Source organism: Schizophyllum commune, assembly GCF_000143185.2.
Source record: "Schizophyllum commune H4-8 unplaced genomic scaffold SCHCOscaffold_5, whole genome shotgun sequence".
NCBI classification, from domain to species: domain Eukaryota; kingdom Fungi; phylum Basidiomycota; class Agaricomycetes; order Agaricales; family Schizophyllaceae; genus Schizophyllum; species Schizophyllum commune.
The window spans coordinates 2692640-2709565 of NW_026089542.1; the positions used below are offsets into that span (position 1 = coordinate 2692640).

General features: G+C 55.1%; 6 protein-coding genes across 6 annotated transcripts; 3 read left to right on the plus strand and 3 right to left on the minus strand.

Annotated features, from left to right (window-relative positions):
* The first annotated feature begins 343 nt into the window (after positions 1–343).
* On the plus strand, positions 344–3799 carry SCHCODRAFT_02540355 (uncharacterized protein). Its single transcript, XM_003036799.3, has 7 exons — positions 344–703; positions 760–1069; positions 1123–1327; positions 1371–1954; positions 2006–2202; positions 2248–2966; positions 3014–3799. Exons 1-7 carry the CDS (start codon positions 424–426, stop codon positions 3380–3382), a joined length of 2664 nt encoding a protein of 887 aa, XP_003036845.1. The 5' UTR covers positions 344–423; the 3' UTR covers positions 3383–3799.
* Positions 3800–6154: 2355 nt separating this feature from the next.
* SCHCODRAFT_02688161 (uncharacterized protein) lies at positions 6155–8897 on the plus strand (the record flags this gene model as incomplete). Its single annotated transcript, XM_003036800.2, has 6 exons — positions 6155–6206; positions 6256–6568; positions 6620–7456; positions 7508–7704; positions 7754–8463; positions 8511–8897. The coding sequence occupies 6 exons, from the start codon at positions 6155–6157 to the stop codon at positions 8895–8897; spliced, it is 2496 nt and encodes an 831-aa protein (XP_003036846.1).
* On the minus strand, positions 8898–12377 carry SCHCODRAFT_02748040 (OPT superfamily oligopeptide transporter). The gene is made up of 15 exons (XM_050347210.1): positions 11854–12377; positions 11649–11803; positions 11544–11599; positions 11343–11487; positions 10916–11293; positions 10845–10863; positions 10694–10792; positions 10557–10644; positions 10436–10506; positions 10290–10387; positions 10017–10239; positions 9399–9960; positions 9253–9345; positions 9077–9202; positions 8898–9022 (listed from the first exon to the last, which is right to left on the minus strand). The coding sequence occupies exons 1-15, from the start codon at positions 12028–12030 to the stop codon at positions 8988–8990; spliced, it is 2325 nt and encodes a 774-aa protein (XP_050200699.1). The 5' UTR covers positions 12031–12377; the 3' UTR covers positions 8898–8987.
* On the minus strand, positions 12348–12640 carry SCHCODRAFT_02623872 (uncharacterized protein; the record flags this gene model as incomplete). Its single annotated transcript, XM_050345205.1, has 1 exon — positions 12348–12640. A coding segment is annotated over one exon (293 nt), but the record flags the coding sequence as incomplete, so codon positions are not given.
* A 1408-nt stretch (positions 12641–14048) lies between these two features.
* On the plus strand, positions 14049–14527 carry SCHCODRAFT_02623876 (zf-CSL-domain-containing protein). The gene is made up of 2 exons (XM_003036801.2): positions 14049–14094; positions 14154–14527. Exon 2 carries the CDS (start codon positions 14219–14221, stop codon positions 14438–14440), a length of 222 nt encoding a protein of 73 aa, XP_003036847.1. The 5' UTR covers positions 14049–14094; positions 14154–14218; the 3' UTR covers positions 14441–14527.
* Positions 14479–16780, minus strand: SCHCODRAFT_02623881 (Actin/actin-like protein). Its single transcript, XM_003038160.2, has 9 exons — positions 16621–16780; positions 16269–16574; positions 16016–16214; positions 15873–15967; positions 15547–15820; positions 15379–15496; positions 15147–15329; positions 14965–15084; positions 14479–14916 (listed from the first exon to the last, which is right to left on the minus strand). Exons 1-9 carry the CDS (start codon positions 16637–16639, stop codon positions 14878–14880), a joined length of 1353 nt encoding a protein of 450 aa, XP_003038206.1. The 5' UTR covers positions 16640–16780; the 3' UTR covers positions 14479–14877.
* Between the last annotated feature and the right edge of the window lie 146 nt (positions 16781–16926).

The window sequence follows — 16926 nt, forward strand, 5'->3', positions numbered from 1 at the left end:
GGCGCAACGGCGCAAGAAGGTATCGCTCCTGTGTATCGATGGTTGCCGTTGCAACCGTTTCGCACGCCGAACAAGGGCAGCATGAGAACAGGTCGCGGGTCCTGCAGCTGCCGCCGCGAAGTCATGACGGTCGATTGGACTCTGGGTGATGAGCTCAAAGCGCGCGAAAGCAATTGAGATTATGCAAACCGGCACGATGGCCTGGCCATACACATTGACCATACTGGCCAGTGCAAACCATGTAAGCGTGCCTCAAAGGATCACCAACCCTTTGTGACTGATGTCACTCTTCCCACGAAAGCCGTCACGTGAATCACCTTCAACTTGCTGGTTGCATCCTCGGGCCACATATTGACGCTGGCACAGTGCTTTATATCCTCTGCTGTATGCAGAAGGAAATCAGCGTCGTAACCGTTCCTCGAGATGGCTCTCTCATTCTCCGCAGAGTTCGACCAACTCATAGCTGCGGCGACTGCACACATCCCCCCGAACGCGGACGACGACGATGACTATAGCCTGCGGGGACTCTCTGAAGTGCTTTCCCGCGCTTCGCGGCAGATGTACAGGGAAAACAACCTGTATGCCGACCCAGCACGAGTCGCTTTGTCCTCTTGCCATGATCTCCTCTCGAGCTCCGAAGACGCTGCACGTATCATGAAGGAAGTGCACCGTACAAAGACGTATAAAACAATATTCGACCACTGTAAGTCTATCGCTAGATTAACAAGTAGCCTCGATTACTCAAATTACGCTGGACAGCTGTCTTTCTTCCCGAGATTCTCAGGCAACCACGCACTGCTGTCGGTACGAGCGATGCCATCACTGCCGAAATCGAGAGCGTCCTGCACGACTCACGTGCGAGAATGCAAGCCATCGCGGATGGCTCTCGCACATACGAGACGTGGCAGCCACTTACCGGAGACCCTGCACACGCGGCCCATGTTGCTTCCCTCAAAATTCCTGAAAACCAAGGTCTGCCCATGTTGGTGTTACACGACATCGGGCGCATGATAAATGAAGACGTCCTGCGCCAGCGTTTGTCCAAGATATTCGATAGCGAGCATGACACGTGAGTCTTGTCTGGTCAACTCTTACGAATTGTCATTCAGTGTAACCATACAGCTTCTTCGTCAACACGTCTGGCTCCGGCAAGACTAGGCTCCTCTACGAAGGATTAGCTCATAATTGGGGTCTATATTTGACCGCCAAAGTTGATTCGAGTTATCTGGGCAGCACCAGCGTCGACTATGTTACCGCCAGAAGCCTCCTACTTCAGCCAGACGGACTGACGGTCATACCACACCCCACAGCGCCCAATTACACGGCTGTGCGCGAGGCTAACCTTCAGGCATTGATCCGTCGCTATAAAGGTGTTCGTCATGCGCGAATTCCTACGCCTCGTCGACGAGCACGATCTTCAGCACGTGCATAAGGCCCGCTGGCTTCAGTGTCAACTCCAATCCGTGACTCTGGGGCGCGAACACTCGGATCCTTTCCGGGCTATCACCGCCGTGCTCATCAAAGCCTCTTCCGAGTACATTGAACATGCGCTCGAGCAGGTACTGGGCGACATTCGTCGACGCCTCGGTAATGCGCACCTCTTCGTTGCATTAGACGAATCTCAGGCGCTTGGGAATGACGACGGCCCAGATAAATCGAAGTATGGGCTTCCGAGAGCAGACGCTCCAGCATACCTACGGCGGCTGATACTGGCGTGGCGCGGCCGTCCTGGAGTGTCACTCATCGTGACCGGTACAGAGCTTCCCAAGGAGATCTGGGATGTTGAGCCGCTGGAGATGGAATACGGGAAGTACCGCTGGTGCTCCGCTACGGGCGCATTCGACTCCAAGGACTCAAATCGGTGCTATCTTCTTCGCTACCTCCCTTCGGCTTTCGTTCGGACAAGGAGCGGACAGAAGCTTATACGCCGTCTGGGATTCTGGCTCCGTGGGAGGTGTGTCTATCACTCATGAACGTCGTTAACCGCAATCTGATGAGGCTGTAGGCATCGACTGACAGCCTCATACATCGCGGTGTATATCCGCTTCGGAACGAAGCAGCCGCACCAATCCTTGAACGACTATGTCCATAATGGCACCGGCTACCTGCCTCATGACGCGGACGATCTCAGTGTCGCCGAGGGACCGCGATATGAAACTGCCAAACGGATCCTCCGACGCCACTCGCTATACAGCATGCGACGTATGTCACTTCGAACACGAACTTCTTTGTGCTTACAGTTGCCAGATCCTTTGATCAAATCAACCGTCCACCGTTCATTATTCAGTATCTTCGTTCACCCATCATCAGTCTGCAGATATGATTACCGCCACGTATGCGTCGTCACGGAGGCATTGGGTCGTTTTGTCGATGACGATGCTTGCCATATTGCCATCGACGAGCCCTATCTTCTCGTAACCTGCGCACATTGGTTCAGAACATCCGCCACCGATTTCCTGGACCTTGATTATCTTCGCCTTCGCCTTCTGACAGACCATCCAAGGCATGTCGCCGAGTTTCGCTCCGAGGTATTGGCATACCTACTCGCCCGCAAGTTCGAGAACAAGATAGCGCTCAGAGACGTCTTCGACTTCGTAGGTACTCCTCCGTCGTGGGCGAACGCGCGTACTGCGAACCTTCTACTCCTCCACAACACCTCGAAGGGCAGGACCTGCGCTCGCGTTTATCATTTCACTAGGGAATCCTCCGGGACGACGTCCACCTTAGTGACCACTGCGGCGACGAGTGCAGAGCTCGACAACTGGCTCGCTCACGCCGATGCCACCCCGTTCTGCATTCTACACCGGTCTTCGAGTATCTCACTGTTGTTCACGCTGAGGCTCTCAGTCGACAACAAGAATGTTTGGGTCGTACTGGATAGCGATCCTGCCTTTGACGAGCTATCCGTCGCCGATATCGGCCAGAGGATTGCAAGGCATAATCCCCTTGTCAACTTTGATTCCGAGGTGCGTCAGATCGTTGCGGCCTTGATCGGGACTGACGGCCCATACAGCAGCTGGACAAGATGCGTAACATCCCAGATCCTTCTAAGCACGCTGGCAATCCACCGTTCTTCTTCGCCTTCGCCTCCACAATTACCGCCCCCCAGGCTGACGACGCCGCGGGCCATGCGGTGGCCGCTGTGAACGTGGCGGATTTGCGGAGCAATGTGCACTGGCATGCATCATCGGAGGACCTCGAACAGTCTTTATTGCGCTTCATCCTGCCCGATACGACGGAGTCCTCCCATCCCTCCGCGAAAAGGTCGATGGTAGAGGGCTCCAACGTGCGGACATCGAAGCGGCGCTCGACCACGCAACCCACAGTCCGCACGCTACGTCCCACTACGGTGCAGCAACGGCGCTCAGTCAATGGACGATGACGGGAAGCATATCTAGTAGGGAACACAGCACACGTAGCGCCGTCGCAGAGTCCTAGGCCTCATGCCAGTGCCGTCACCTTCGGACTAAAAGCGTCGGCGCGTCTCCATGAAAGCGAGTCAACGACACGCGACCGCTGGGCATATCGCCGATGGACTCAACATCGATGGGTGCGCGGGGGGGAGGGTATAGAGCATAGATAGACCAGCGCACATATAGCCGGGAATGGAAGAGACCGAGTCCTGCGGCTGTCTCGATCCACCTCCACGCATCGAATAGCTAATTTGACTCACGGGAAGCTCTGCGGCTTGCGAGCCCAGGCAGTGGATGTACAAACAATGCTGCCTTCACTCCATCCGCGTTAGGGACGCGTAGCGGAAATAACGTGAAGGGAATTACACGCAGGACGTGGACCGATCCACCCACGATTGCTTGAATCCTGGGGAAGGAAAGGAGCAAGCATGATTGAATATGAGGGAAGACCCAAGTGCAAAAGAAGACCTTATCTACAGTTCTACACGGCGCTACACCTGTCAGCGTAATATTCTGTAGGACTCAAGCGGTCAGCTTCATGTCTCCTGAGATTCAAGATACCAACGTAGCCCAAAAGGGGCTGGCGTCGATTGGACTATGGGACGGCTATAAGTCACGGTAGGGGAAAAAATAAATGTCCGCAACATAGACTCAAGGTGTGCCGCTGCGCCGCATTTGTTCAATCGTTGTTCGACAAACAATGGATCACGTGTCTGATCCGGGTCGAGACTCGACGGGCTACAGTCGGTCCGACTTCCATTGTTCCATACCCGCTCAGACTTATCACTTGTCTTCTACCGTCACCGTCAGCCTAACACTCGCATCTCCACTACTGCTTCAACACCGCCTGTTATGAGTCTATCGTTCTCTGAAGGGTTCAATACTCGCATTGCTGATGCCACAAACCACATATCGCCACACGCCATAAAAGACGACTTCATCAGTAAAACTTGACTTGTCTATGGGGCACTACATAGGTTCTATAGGCGCCATACCCACATTGACAAGTACCCTTTTATGTAGGTCCCCATAGGACCTAGCGTGACCTGCATAGTTGGCCATAGTATGCCCGTTCCTACCAGTAACTACCATAGTATCGAGTTCCATCGTAGTTTGCGTCAGATTTATGCAGGTAATGTCAGTATTCGAAGCTATTGGGCTTCAAATCGGCACATCAAACATTCAGAAAGTCAAAAGAGAGGGTTTTATTGCAGGACTAAGCTAATACAGCATTGCACAATAGAGACTAAGTACAGAACTGTGTTGCCCCGTCCATCATGATTCGGGATTTGCGAGGTCACATTTCACGGTGTGGCCTCCTCACACCGAACCGCGCCAAAGGGCCACGCAAGGAGGTTCAAGAGGATGAAGGGGGCAAGGGGTTGACGCGTTGACGATGTGCTGGACACGAGTAAGCATAACAAAGATAGATCGAACAGACAAAATCCACAGGTACGTACGTGCAAAAGGCCCGCCTAGCGGTGTACTGCGACTCTGTTCGCCAGGCGCAGCGACAACCCACTATATGGTCAGCGCGCAACTTCCCTACATTGCACGGAAGTCAGCTCCAACTACACGCAGCCTATATTGCGCACGCACCAAGTCAAGCACGCAACTGATCTAGGGCGCGAAGCTGCGCGGCTCGCCGTCGTAGGCGACATGATCACATAAAGTCTGCAGTGCTAGAAAGTCGCCATGAGCGGCAGCAAGCGCGAGAGTGGGCATAATAGACGGTCGACATGGTGGAAGAAGGAGAAGCGCATTCGGATCGGCTGTCGACGTGGCCGGAAAAAATAGGAAGGTCACGTGGACGCGCTAGACGGGCCGGACGTCCGATCGGAGCCTGCACTTCGCTAAGTCCTTCGTAGCTTTGGCCAAGTCCCTCATTGTCCTATTCACAGACTGTATGTTGGCTCCCATGAATTGAATGAGCATGCGAGCTCTGATGAAGGGATTACTGTGGTATATCCATAGTGCTCGCATTACTTGTTGCCTTCACCATCCTCAGCGCGCTACTCTTCATTCTCCTGTGCTGCCCTCTTGTCTGGCAACACACCTGCGTTCATCGAATTCTCTTTCAGAGACGCGCGGAGCAAGCTAAACCGCAGTCTCAACTTTTCAAGCCGCAGCAACTGACTTGAGCAGCACAACATTGCGGTGAGCCGTTCGGCGGCGACGACGAAGGCGGCTAGTCGAGCAGATGAGTCACTCCTCCATGAAGATTACGACCCTCATCGCCATCCTCTCTCGTCTTGCACCGACACTTAGATAGCTTCTCGAATGGTTTTACTTGATTTCAATGCTCGTGACCTGTTCAGAGGCCAACTTCAATTGTAGGAGCTCGACATCGAGCAGTCACTTATGCCGACATTGATTACTCAAGAGAAGACTACCATCAGCTACGAGGGAGAGAATAGCTCATAGTCACGACTATGGGGACCGACGTAGCACCCATCATACCTACGTGAAGCTATGTCGTCCTATGTCGCGCTGACCTCCACTACATTCACTACGTTGTTCGATATAGTAAGGCTACATTGCTGATTGCTATTGTAGAAATCCACCGGCGTGGTCGAGCCTCGATAGTATAGGGCGTTTTCCTGATGTTGGACGATGCAGCGCATCTACTCTCGCATATCCTAAGAGCCGCATGTGAGGAGAATGATATATACCCTGACGCTCGATATACCTCTCTACGGTCCTGCCAAGACGCTCTCAGTAAATGCGCCGAAGGGCGAATTATGCTTGAGAACGCCCATTCGAAGAACGACTACACGTCACTCTTTCATCCGAGTAAGTTCTGACGATCAGTTGTCACTGCCTTCTGACTGACAACATGAAGATGCTGTTTTCCCGGTGTCGTCGCAGAGCTACAACCCAACTGATAGCGATTCGGCTGTCAACAGCCAAATAGATGGCATTCTGCAACGTATCCGTCCACCCCTCCTAGAAGTGGTCCGGGGATCTCGCACACTCGACACATGGTCTCCGCGTTGCGACGACAACGAACATTTGGATCATGTGGCAAGCCTGAAGATACCTCGCTGCGATAGACATGAACAACCACTACTAGTCCTACACGATCTTGGTCACCTTATACCCTCTGAGACGCTTGAGCGTAACCTCGAATCCGTTTTCCGTAAGGATGAGAATACGTACGTCTGCCTAGAAGCCCTTTGCGATGATGTGGACTAAGCTCATTATAGGTTCTTCGTTAACGCTTCCGGCTCAGGAAAAACTCGGTTACTATACGAAGGCCTGTGTCGACACTGGGGGCTCTACTTTGCCGCAAGACTCGACTCCAGCGGCCTCGGGAGTAAACACGTGGGGGCTGTGGTGGCTAACGGCCTCGTTTTCTCTGACGTAGTCAAGCTACCACACCCCTCCATGCCTTCATATCCGAGTACGCTGCACCATAATTTTGACTTCATCATCCGCCGCTACAAGGATGTCCTCCTCGCGCAAGTGTTGGTCTTCAAAGCTTTCCTCGATCTTGCTGACCCATGTCTTACCGACGAACACAAACAACGTTGGCTGTATTGTCAGCTTCAGCCCAGCGCCCTGCTAGCTCGCGATCCATTCCATGCGATCAGCCATTTTCTTCTAAAGGCTTCAGATGCATATGTCGACCACCATCTGCAGGCTGTACTGAAGGACATCCATCATCGCTTAGGCGCCGATGTTCCGCTCTTCGCTGTTCTCGACGAAGCTCAGTCACTGGGTCACAATGATAGTGTGGCAAATATCCCATACGGCTTCCCATCTGACGATTCGCGGCCGTACATGCAGCGCTTGCTCACGGCGTGGCGAGGACGACCCGGTCTCTCCCTCATCATCACTGGGACATGCCTCCCGCGAGATATCTTTCATGACGACCCTGTCGAGATGGTATACGGTCGTTATAGATGGACATCCGCGACAGGTGGCTTCGACGCTGTAGGCTCGAACCGGCAATACATCTTGCGATATCTGCCTCCTCTTTTCCTCCAGGAGGCCAGTGGGAAAAGGCTCTTGCGGCGACTGGGGACCTGGCTTCGAGGACGGTGTGTTTTGAACGGTCTTACATAATGCATGAGCTCAGCAAGCATCAACAGTCATCGCTTCACGACTTCTTTCATTGGACAATATCTTCGACACGGACTATCGCAGCCTCACCAGTTACTCAATGACTACATACGGAACGCAACAGGATATTCGCCTCGCGACGCCGACGACCTGACGGAATCCGAAGGAGATAGGTTCGGACAAGCGTGGAGACTTCTTCGACCAATATCATTCTGGGCCATGCGAGGTATCGTGTCTGCCTATGTGTGTTGTATCACTTGCTGACGCCAATGCAGACTGGCTGGTTCGGTCAACGCTCCACCATGCTCTATTCCGTGTCTTCGTCGATTCATCAGCTTCGCATCAGTACGACGCAGAGTACGTCCGACTTGTGACGGAAGGTTACGGTCGTTTCGTCGACCATGATGCCTCCCAAGTAGTTATCGACGAGCCCTTCATGCTCGTCAGCTGCGCACTATGGTTCAAGAACAACAACGTCGACTTCTTCAACATCGACTACCTTCGCATGCGTTCCGAGCCAATGCCCCACGCTTCCGAGCTTCGTTGTCTACGCCTAGCCTTCGTGCTTTCACGGCACCTCGAACGAAAGCCACCGCTGCGGCAACTGTTCGACATCAAGGGCACGCCTCCTTCGTGGGCGGATGCTCGAGCCATAAGTCTTCTCTTGCAGCACCGGACCGCGAGGGGTGTCGTCAGCGCTCGGGTCTACAGCTGCGAAAAGGAAGTGGCGGGATCGACATCTTCGCTTACGACTGTCGCATGCACGGACGCAGAGATTGAAAGATGGCTCGACCACGCCAATCCCTCCTCACCCTTCTGTATACTCCGACTGTCGGAGGAATGCGTCCTGCTCTTTGCGCTGAAGCTGCACGGGAATGAGCATGTGTGGGTCGCGCTCGACGGTAGGCAGGGCGAGCCCTTGACGGCAGATGAGGTCAACCGCGCGTTGGCCCGTATGGATCCAACCACGAGCTTGGAAGAGGATGTAAGTGTACAGCACTCTTCTGTCAAACGCATCTAACACTGCACAAGCAACTCGACAAACTCCGACGCTTACCCAAACCCTGTCGACGCGCTGGAGATCCGCCCATATTCTTTGCCTTCGCGTCTGGCCTCCCCGACCTTCCGCAAGACACATTGGACCGCGCTGTTGCCTCTGTCGATGTGGCGCAGCTCTGCGAATCGACAGGAATCACTGCGAGACAGGCGTTGCAGGCGACCGTGCGCTTCACTCTGTCGAGGGCGGCGGAGCCGACTGAGTCGAGCACGGCCAAACGGCCTCGAGCAATTGAGCCAGATGCGGGCCCCTGCACAAGGGCGAGAAAACGACGGGCGACGGAACTTGGGGTTCTTGGCTCGGAGCGCATATTACGCCAGTCGACCGTTCAGCAGCGACGAAGGCGGAGGAGCAGGGGTTAGAGCAGACATAGGCCATCGTACCAAGTAAAGCAGCAAAGTGACTGAATACAAAGGAAGACCCAAGTACAAAAGAAGACCTATTCTACAGTTCTACGCCGGCGCCTTACACCTATCGGCAGAATATTCTGGGGGACACAAGCAATTAGTTTCGTGTGTTGTAAAGGTTCAGAAAAACGCACTAAGATCGTTGCCCCACCATTCGGGGAACAGGTGGCCTTCGCCCACGGCACCGAAGACCGCGAGGTTGAGGATGAAGGAAATGACCTGAGTGCCACCATCGAGCGCGCCAGCAACGATGTAGTTGTCTGCGTGGGCGTAAGCATGAAGGTCGACGAGGCTGTCCGTGACGACGTACACTTCGTGAACCAGCGCGGGTACTTGCGACGGATCCACCACTGGGACAGGATGCCGAGGGTCATCGTGGTATTCACAGACGTGTTGATGCCGACTGGTATCCTTGTTAGCTTCACGCGCGCCCGAGCCCGTGTGATGGCCACTCACCCGAGAGGTAGCACGCGTATTGGACGATGATACCGGTGTTGATGTTGGCGAAGAACACGTTGTTGGGGTACTTCCGGTGCAGGATGTACCCAGGGATGGGGAGGACCGCGCCAATAGCGAGCGCGACAGGGACCATGTAGTACGTCTTGCCCGGCGAGAACATCTCGCGACCGAGCGCGCCCCACGCAATCGCGTTGAAGTTGTAGCTCTGGGCGTTCTGCCCGGACCACAGGCGTGTGCCGGAGAGCGAGAGTAGGTCCTCGCGCTGGTTCTTGATGATGGAGAGCATCATCACGTAGTTGAGCAGCGCGCCGACGATGCAGCCGAGGATCTGGACGAGGAAGTTGACGCGGGGAGGGATCTTGATGTACTGGCCGAGCTTGAGGTCGCCGAGGAGCTTGATGCCCTGGACAGTGGGCTGGCCGCCATAGAGGGCGGCGTACATGTTCGCGACGGGATCGCCGGGGACCATGTACGAGCCAATCATCTGGTAAAAGCCATCGAGCTGACCGCCGAACTCCTTGAAGCCGAGGAGGGCAGATGTCGTGCAGTATACAGTAGTCTGAGGGCAACGAAGGTCAACACGATATGAGGGTTCATGGAAGACGAGCCACTCACGAAGAACAACGAGATAATCAGGATAACCGTGAGCGCCCACCAGGAGAAATGCGAGTGGCCAGTGTAGTCGGTGGCCTGCGCCATAGCGTAGGCGCACGCAAGAAGCGTGAACCACCACCACTTCGGAATCCTCTTGTAGCGCTTCATCGCCGTGAAGTGTTCATCGTGGACAATAGCGTGTCCCTTGTTCCAAGGGTTGAAGGACATGACGAAAGGCTTGATGCTGAAGATACAGTCAATACAAAGTCAGTGCGCATTCGAAACATCGCTCACTCGTTCCAGTAGAAGAGGAAGACGTGTACCGCCGTAGCACCCATGGCAAGGTTGCTGGTGATGAGGCCGAGCGCGTTGGTCGCGGAGTAGAAGGCCGGCTGCAGACGCGTCAGTCTTTGTCAATAAAAGCCGGGAAGGAGACTCACGCCGACATCCTCGTACTTGACAGGGTCAAACTTGCCATCGGTGAGGATAGCGGACTGGTTGTACTCCTCGCCTAACATCATTCGTCAGGTGCAAAACGTCGCATTGCACGAAAGTACTTACCGGTCTCGTCGAAGAGGGCCTGGGACATGAAGGGGAACTGCTTCGCCCTCCAGATGTTACCGTAGTAGACGGCGCACATCAAGATATACTGGACGGACGTTAACTGCGCGCAGAAGGGCAAGAAAAAGTCAGCGCACGGTAAAGCAAATACCGATATCCTCGTTCAGCTGCGTCCAAAGCGGGGTGTACAGACAGGCAGACCCGATGAGGTTCCAGTCGAAGCAGACGGCGAAAAGCTAAAAGATGTGTCAGACACGGCGACTTGGTACTCGCATGTGCGACACGTACACCCATGCCCTCGTTGTTGCTCGCCTGTCGACTGCGTTAGCTCAGCGTCTCCGAACACGACGGTCAAGTCACTCACACCGCCGAAGATGTTGCGCATGACCTCGTGCGACTGGTCGATGAGGCAGAAGATGCTGACACCCGTGAGCAACGGGAAAATCCACTGCGGGAAGATCTCCCAGCAGAAGATAGCCGCGAAGACCGTCCAGAACATGCGCGTGCGCTTCGACCCCAGGCCGCCGTCGAAGTGCAGCGCCTGGAACATGTTCGCCGGCACGATGGTCGTCGGCCAGAAGGTGATGGATGGGTAGACGAGCGCCTCCTGTAGGAGGCCGGCGAAGGAGTAGCCGACGAGCTGAGAGGCGAGTAGGGTGAAGATAGCGATGCCCGGGTTGACCTCGTTGCCGTAGTACAAGTCCTGCACGGAGATGACCTGGATGGCGGTGGCGGAGCTGGTGTAGTGATGAGCACAGGCGATTGTAGCTATTAGAGTTTACATACCCACTGGCGGTGTAGGCCATGATGTATGCGGCAGCGTGCTCCTTGATGTTGAACTTGCCCGGGTTGATGTACCTCAGAGGACCCCATCGAGGGATGATCTTCTCCCAAGCCTTGCCGACGAAGTAGATCATGATGAGCAGGAAGCCTATTCGGAGTTTGGTTGGGTAAGTAGACAAAGGTGGTGATACAAGTGAGACTAACCCTGAGAGACCGACAAAGTCTGGGGCTTGAAGTAGTACAGCTGGGCCAGGACGGAGCTACAGAGCAGTCAGCATGCAATACGGTATGCTAGTCAAAGGGGCATACCCGAAGGCAGAGAAGCCTAAACCGAGGAAGAGCATACGGAAGGTGATGACCGGGAGCTCGTAGTCGTCGCGGGTGCTCAAGACCTTGATGGCAATATCGTGCGCATTCTCAATCTTGTACTCCTGCTCAGACGCTTGACCGGCTTGCAGACGCTCCTGTAATGGGGTCAGCTACCATAACCAGGCAGGTATGGAGGGTCACCTACGGCGAGCTCGGTGGCCTGCTTGAGAGCAAGGTCGTCGTCGGAGGCGGTCGTGGGACCCTCCGTCGAGTAGCCCAACTCCTTCTCGAACTTCTCTTCATCGTCGTAGCTCGGTGTGACGGCGCCAACAGGGTTGACGCCGTGCTTGGGGTCGACGGAGTCCTTGTCCTTGTTCGACATGGTCGGTGGACGGGGCGGGGCAAGGAGAGCGTGCGCACGGTCGCCCCGATGGTGAGCTGGCCCTTTAGTATAACGGTGGCGGAGGAACTATCTCGTCCAGGAATAGTACCTTATCTCATGTGGGGAGTCTCTCGGAGCGCCAGATAAGTCCTGGGTCGGTGGAACTTGACCGGCCTGCAACATCGTGACAGCCGCGTGAAGAGGGCTAGGCACGCTCTGCCAAGAACTCCAAGGCGTTTGAACAGTGGCCGCCACACTGGACAGATAGATTTCGGGCGGCCAGGCGTCCTGAAGCATCAGAGGACCCCGGAATATACGCATATAGGCCGTCCAGCGGTGCGGATAAATCGTGGGGCTCCCGGCCGGTAGGCCGGTCCAAAAAACGGTCAAATTGGGGGCCTGAGGGCTCGAAGGCCAGTTCAAAAACGCGGATATATACAGGGGAGACGGGGAGGCCGTTCCGAAAAAGTGGATATCGGGCGGTCGATTCGAACCTCCGACCTACCCTCAAACCAGACGCACGCGATACCGGTACACTAATTGACCACTTTGTTTCGGTGGACAGTAGCACCCTACAAAACCTCTCGTGCTCATTGGCACCTTCTACCATTGGCAGGCTCGATATTCGAAGGACAGCGGTGCGTGGTAGCACCTTGAATGGCTATGGGAGGCAATTAAGTTTCTCATTCGTACGTCTCAACCTTCTTTCGTTGCAGAGGCTACGCGCAAAGCGCGTAGGGACCCTGTGAGAAAAAATCAGATTTTTCCCGATTTTATTGCCATTTTTGAAGGCCGTCCCGAGAAAACGGATAAATCCTGGGGGTCCCTGGAGGCCGTTCCGGAAAACGGATAAATCTGGGGGTCGAGGGCCCAAGAAAAAAGCGGATAAATAGGCGCTAGAGCCGGATTTTCCAGGACGGCCTATGTGCGTATATTCCGGGGTCCTAGCATCAGGTGCGTCGAATCTCCGGGCAAACAGGCGCGGGGAAGCCTACTGCTCTTCGGTAGCGCGTTCAGCGGGATTCGAATGGCAGGCGTGTGAGCAGCTCACCTGTTCGGAGTTCCTTGTGGTGACGAAAAGAAGGTACGGTAAGTATCGAAGCCATGCTCCATGGATATGCCAGATTAGACACAATGGGAGCACGGGTGGCATTCAGGTCGAGAGCACATGCTGATAGTACATCGCTGTCAGTCCCATACAGTGGCCAGAGCATTCATTATCGACGTACGACATCGGTATTCTCGGGGAAGCGAGAAATCGAAGCGCCGTCTGCTGTCAAAATATACGGCCGCGTAGTTGAGGTTGATTTGTTCGCTAGGGTCCATGTTGCTGAGCATCAGTGGCGGATGATTTCGTTGGCGTCTCCCAGCCTCGACGACGAGGAGGAACTTCGCGTCCATTGATCCTGCGTGTCGATAAGCGTGATTGCCACAGGAACAACTCACGAGACGAAGTGGGCTCACGACAGAACCTCTGATACCACGCAAACTCATGCGCTGAGATGCCGCCGGGCCGTTCGTCCGGCCAACTTCGACTTCGGTCAGAGTTCAGCAGTCAGAAATGCGGGGTAGCACTTACTGTGGTGTTCCGAAGGCACTGTAGGTCAGAGCTGTTATCCAACTTCAGGAACTCTTTCCTCGTGCGCAGCTAGGGATCGACGGAACAGTTATCGGAGCGCATGCTTCTGTTATCCGCTGACAATTTCGGACACCCATAGCTAGGAACCCGAGCGCCTCAATCTTGCGCGTATACAGCCACTCGAAGATGGCTCCGAGGAGTGCCTAAGATAGAGGTCATAAAAATATCCTGGCCATTGCTGGGCCATTGTCGAACGAGAGCCCATTCATGCGATCGCCCTCCCGAAGGATATCGTGGCTCTTGATTCGCTCGACGCGCGCGTTCTGGATGTAGAGATAATCAGTAGAGGACCAACGTTCGAAAAGTGCTCCAGGCTGTACCTTTGAGAGGCGCAGAGCCTCAATGTCAATGGTCAAGGGTCTCCTCCGCCTGTGCAACAGGTTCCGAACTTGATGTCGCTTGTGGGTCCAAAATCACCTGATCCCCTGCTCGCGTGCCATGTGGGAATTTCAATTCTCGTAAGCGCCGTCCAATCACCAATCACCTTGTCCTCCTCGTCCATCTCCCAACCTCACCCATACCATACCCCTTCTGGCCGCGTCAGCCACCATGGGCGCCTACTACGACGAGATCGAGATTGAAGACATGGCTTGGGACGCCGCGAAGGGCGTATTCCACTACCCGTGCCCCTGCGGCGACCGCTTCGAGATCTCGCGCAGGCAGCTCGCGAACTACGAGGACATCGCGACGTGCCCGAGCTGTAGCCTGATCATTCGTGTGATCTTCGATCCGGTGCGTGGTGGTTGTATACTCAATGGGCTGGGGAGCTGACGTGGATTACAGCTTGACTTTGAAGACGAGGAAGACGACGACGAGGAGGGCGTGAGCGAGGGGAGCGAGAAGGATAGCGAGGATGAGTCAGAAGACGATCACTTCGAGGATGCGCAGGAGGGCCCAGCGAAGGAGTCCGGCGACCTCGACGCCGCGATGAAGAAACTCGCTGTGACCGATGTCAAGGGCAAGACCGCCACCGACCACGACACGGTCACCGAGGTGAAGGTTGTCGATGCGTCTTAACCTTCTGGTCGTACTTCCTTCATGATACGAGCTTTCTATCTGGATCCCTTTCGCACTTTGACCTGCGCAATCATGTCAGTACAAAGCGAGCCAGCATGACTCACCGAAGCGCGCCATATCCAAATTGACCCAGTCAAATACCGTATATCAAGAGCATCGCAAAGCATACAGACAGGATGATTACACTGAGCCTACTTGCATCTTTGTCCGACGATCGCCTTCCCGTGCTCCTGTATGCGATGTTAGCGAGGCTTCAAAATGCGTAGCGACACACTTACCTCCCACTCCTCCTTGCTAATCCACAACTGGTGGAAGCTGCCCAGACTTCCCAGGATGCTTCCTCCTAGCCACCCACCATATCGTCTTTCAATAGGGTTACCTGGCGCATGTATTTTGGCCTTCACGAGGGCGTCAGCTTCAGTCGTACGACATATATCGGTCCGCATAGGCGACAACTCACGTATGGGTAGTGATTTTTGAGCTCATGCGCCAGACGTTCCGTGAGCCCGGTGAGCAGCGAACCGCCGCCGGTCACGACGACGTTGCTCATCAGGATTTGCCGCAACTCAGGATCGCAGGCTTTCAGCGCCGCGTCCAGCATGTGCATGAGCGTCTTGGGTATCGGCCCTGGTGGGCGGACCCACTGAATCAAAAGTTAGTCGGGATTGACGAGAGAGATAGTAGGCACGCACGTTTTGCCCGACATTCGTGTTGAAGAACTGCTCGCCAATGATATACCGCTCCGGACCGAAGTACGTGCTATAACCAGTAGCGAACTCGTACTGCTTCGACCCGTGTCGTATCGCGACCCTACGCGCGTCAGTCATCACTACCCACACAACACCAACGCCCACACTCACTGATCATTCCACCCCGTCTCCAACACGCCGCCCACGCTCTGCAACCACTCATCGACCTCCCGCGCTTCTGCCCAGTCCCTGTACGTCTTCGTCGACTTTTCGAAGAGGTCTTGCCGGAGGGTGAACCGTGGGTCTGCGTTGGGCTCGACGGGCTGCTTGTTGGAGATAAAGGCTTGGGGGAGGAGGTCGATGCCCTTGCGATGTTGTGAGGGCATGACGAGGACGTCGTGTGCGAGGCGGTGGACGTAGTCGGGTATACTTGAGTAGTTGAGGCCTGAAGGGCGCTCATGAATCAGACAAAATCGAGATGATGAAGAGGGACGCACCTTTCCGTAGCACGAACCCATCAACCACGGGTGTGACGCTCGCCATCTTGCTGCCGATGTCAACTACAAGAGCGGAGCCTTTTCCCGCCGCGAAGCTGACGCATCGTGAGTGACAGGGAGGACGACTTGGAAGTAACACGCACGAGTTCAAGACGCCAGTGTTGGCAATATAGAAGGCGGGGACCTGGTGCTCCTCAAAGAATATCTCCGCCATCCGCTCGCGGTTCGCGGGGCTGTTCCAGGGCGGTTCTGTGGCAAGTACTGGGTGCTCCGTCAAATTCACGCGCATGATGTCGGGGAACGCATTCGTGACGAGGCCAGAGAACGTCTCCCAGTCCTTCACTGCGCGCAAACCGAATTAGCGTTCATACACCCTTGAAGGAATGTACAACGCACCCATGCCATCCTTCATCGGGTTCGTCACCTCCATCCCATCCCTGTACATCGACGGGCCGATCTGATTGACGAACAGGCGGCTGAGAACGGCCTTCCTCTTCGCAATGGCGCGTTCCTTCTCGGCGAGCGTCGCCCCCGCGTCGGACGCGTCAGCCATGGGAACATCTTCTAGAGTCGCGTCGTCATTGATTGCAGAGAGCCGGTGACCGACGTCGGAGGGGATGATGGCGCGAGGGGTGTCATCCCCCGCATACCCAGCACGAACGGACGAGGAGCCGGGGTCCAGGACGAGGGCAGATACCTCATCTTCGTGGATTGAGCCGAAGGACCATTAACATAGCAAGGTTCGTACCTCCGCCGTAATTGACCATCGTTGGGGACGAGTACTTCCAACTATGGTTGGAGTGATGAACGCGGAGAACAAGAGCGCGTCCGTAGTGCGGGCCGATCGCGTGGCCCGTGGGACAATAGTTCCCTTTTCGGGTATAATAGAAATCACGCCTGCTCGGGCCACACCTCGAACATCAAGCCTTCAATCGAAACAAGCGAGGTATCTATACTTACAACCAACTCTATGCCTGTCTGTACCCACGCCTCTTCTTCCGGAGCAGCGCAGCGGGGACGTTCCTATGCTCCCGGAAAGCAACCGCTTTTTGAG

Coding starts and splice junctions, on each gene's coding strand:
- SCHCODRAFT_02540355 (XM_003036799.3), top strand. CDS start 424: ATGGCTCTCTCATTCTCCGCAGAGTTCGACCAACTCATAGCTGCGGCG. Junction 1,070..1,122: donor TTCGATAGCGAGCATGACAC/GTGAGTCTTGTC, acceptor GTAACCATACAG/CTTCTTCGTCAACACGTCTG. Junction 2,203..2,247: donor CTCGCTATACAGCATGCGAC/GTATGTCACTTC, acceptor TACAGTTGCCAG/ATCCTTTGATCAAATCAACC.
- SCHCODRAFT_02748040 (XM_050347210.1), bottom strand. CDS start 12,030: ATGTCGAACAAGGACAAGGACTCCGTCGACCCCAAGCACGGCGTCAAC. Junction 11,600..11,648: donor TTAGGCTTCTCTGCCTTCGG/GTATGCCCCTTT, acceptor ACTGCTCTGTAG/CTCCGTCCTGGCCCAGCTGT. Junction 10,388..10,435: donor TCAAGTACGAGGATGTCGGC/GTGAGTCTCCTT, acceptor ACGCGTCTGCAG/CCGGCCTTCTACTCCGCGAC.
- SCHCODRAFT_02623876 (XM_003036801.2), top strand. CDS start 14,219: ATGGGCGCCTACTACGACGAGATCGAGATTGAAGACATGGCTTGGGAC.
- SCHCODRAFT_02623881 (XM_003038160.2), bottom strand. Junction 15,968..16,015: donor AACACTGGCGTCTTGAACTC/GTGCGTGTTACT, acceptor ACGATGCGTCAG/CTTCGCGGCGGGAAAAGGCT. Junction 15,085..15,146: donor TCAAAAATCACTACCCATAC/GTGAGTTGTCGC, acceptor GCCCTCGTGAAG/GCCAAAATACATGCGCCAGG.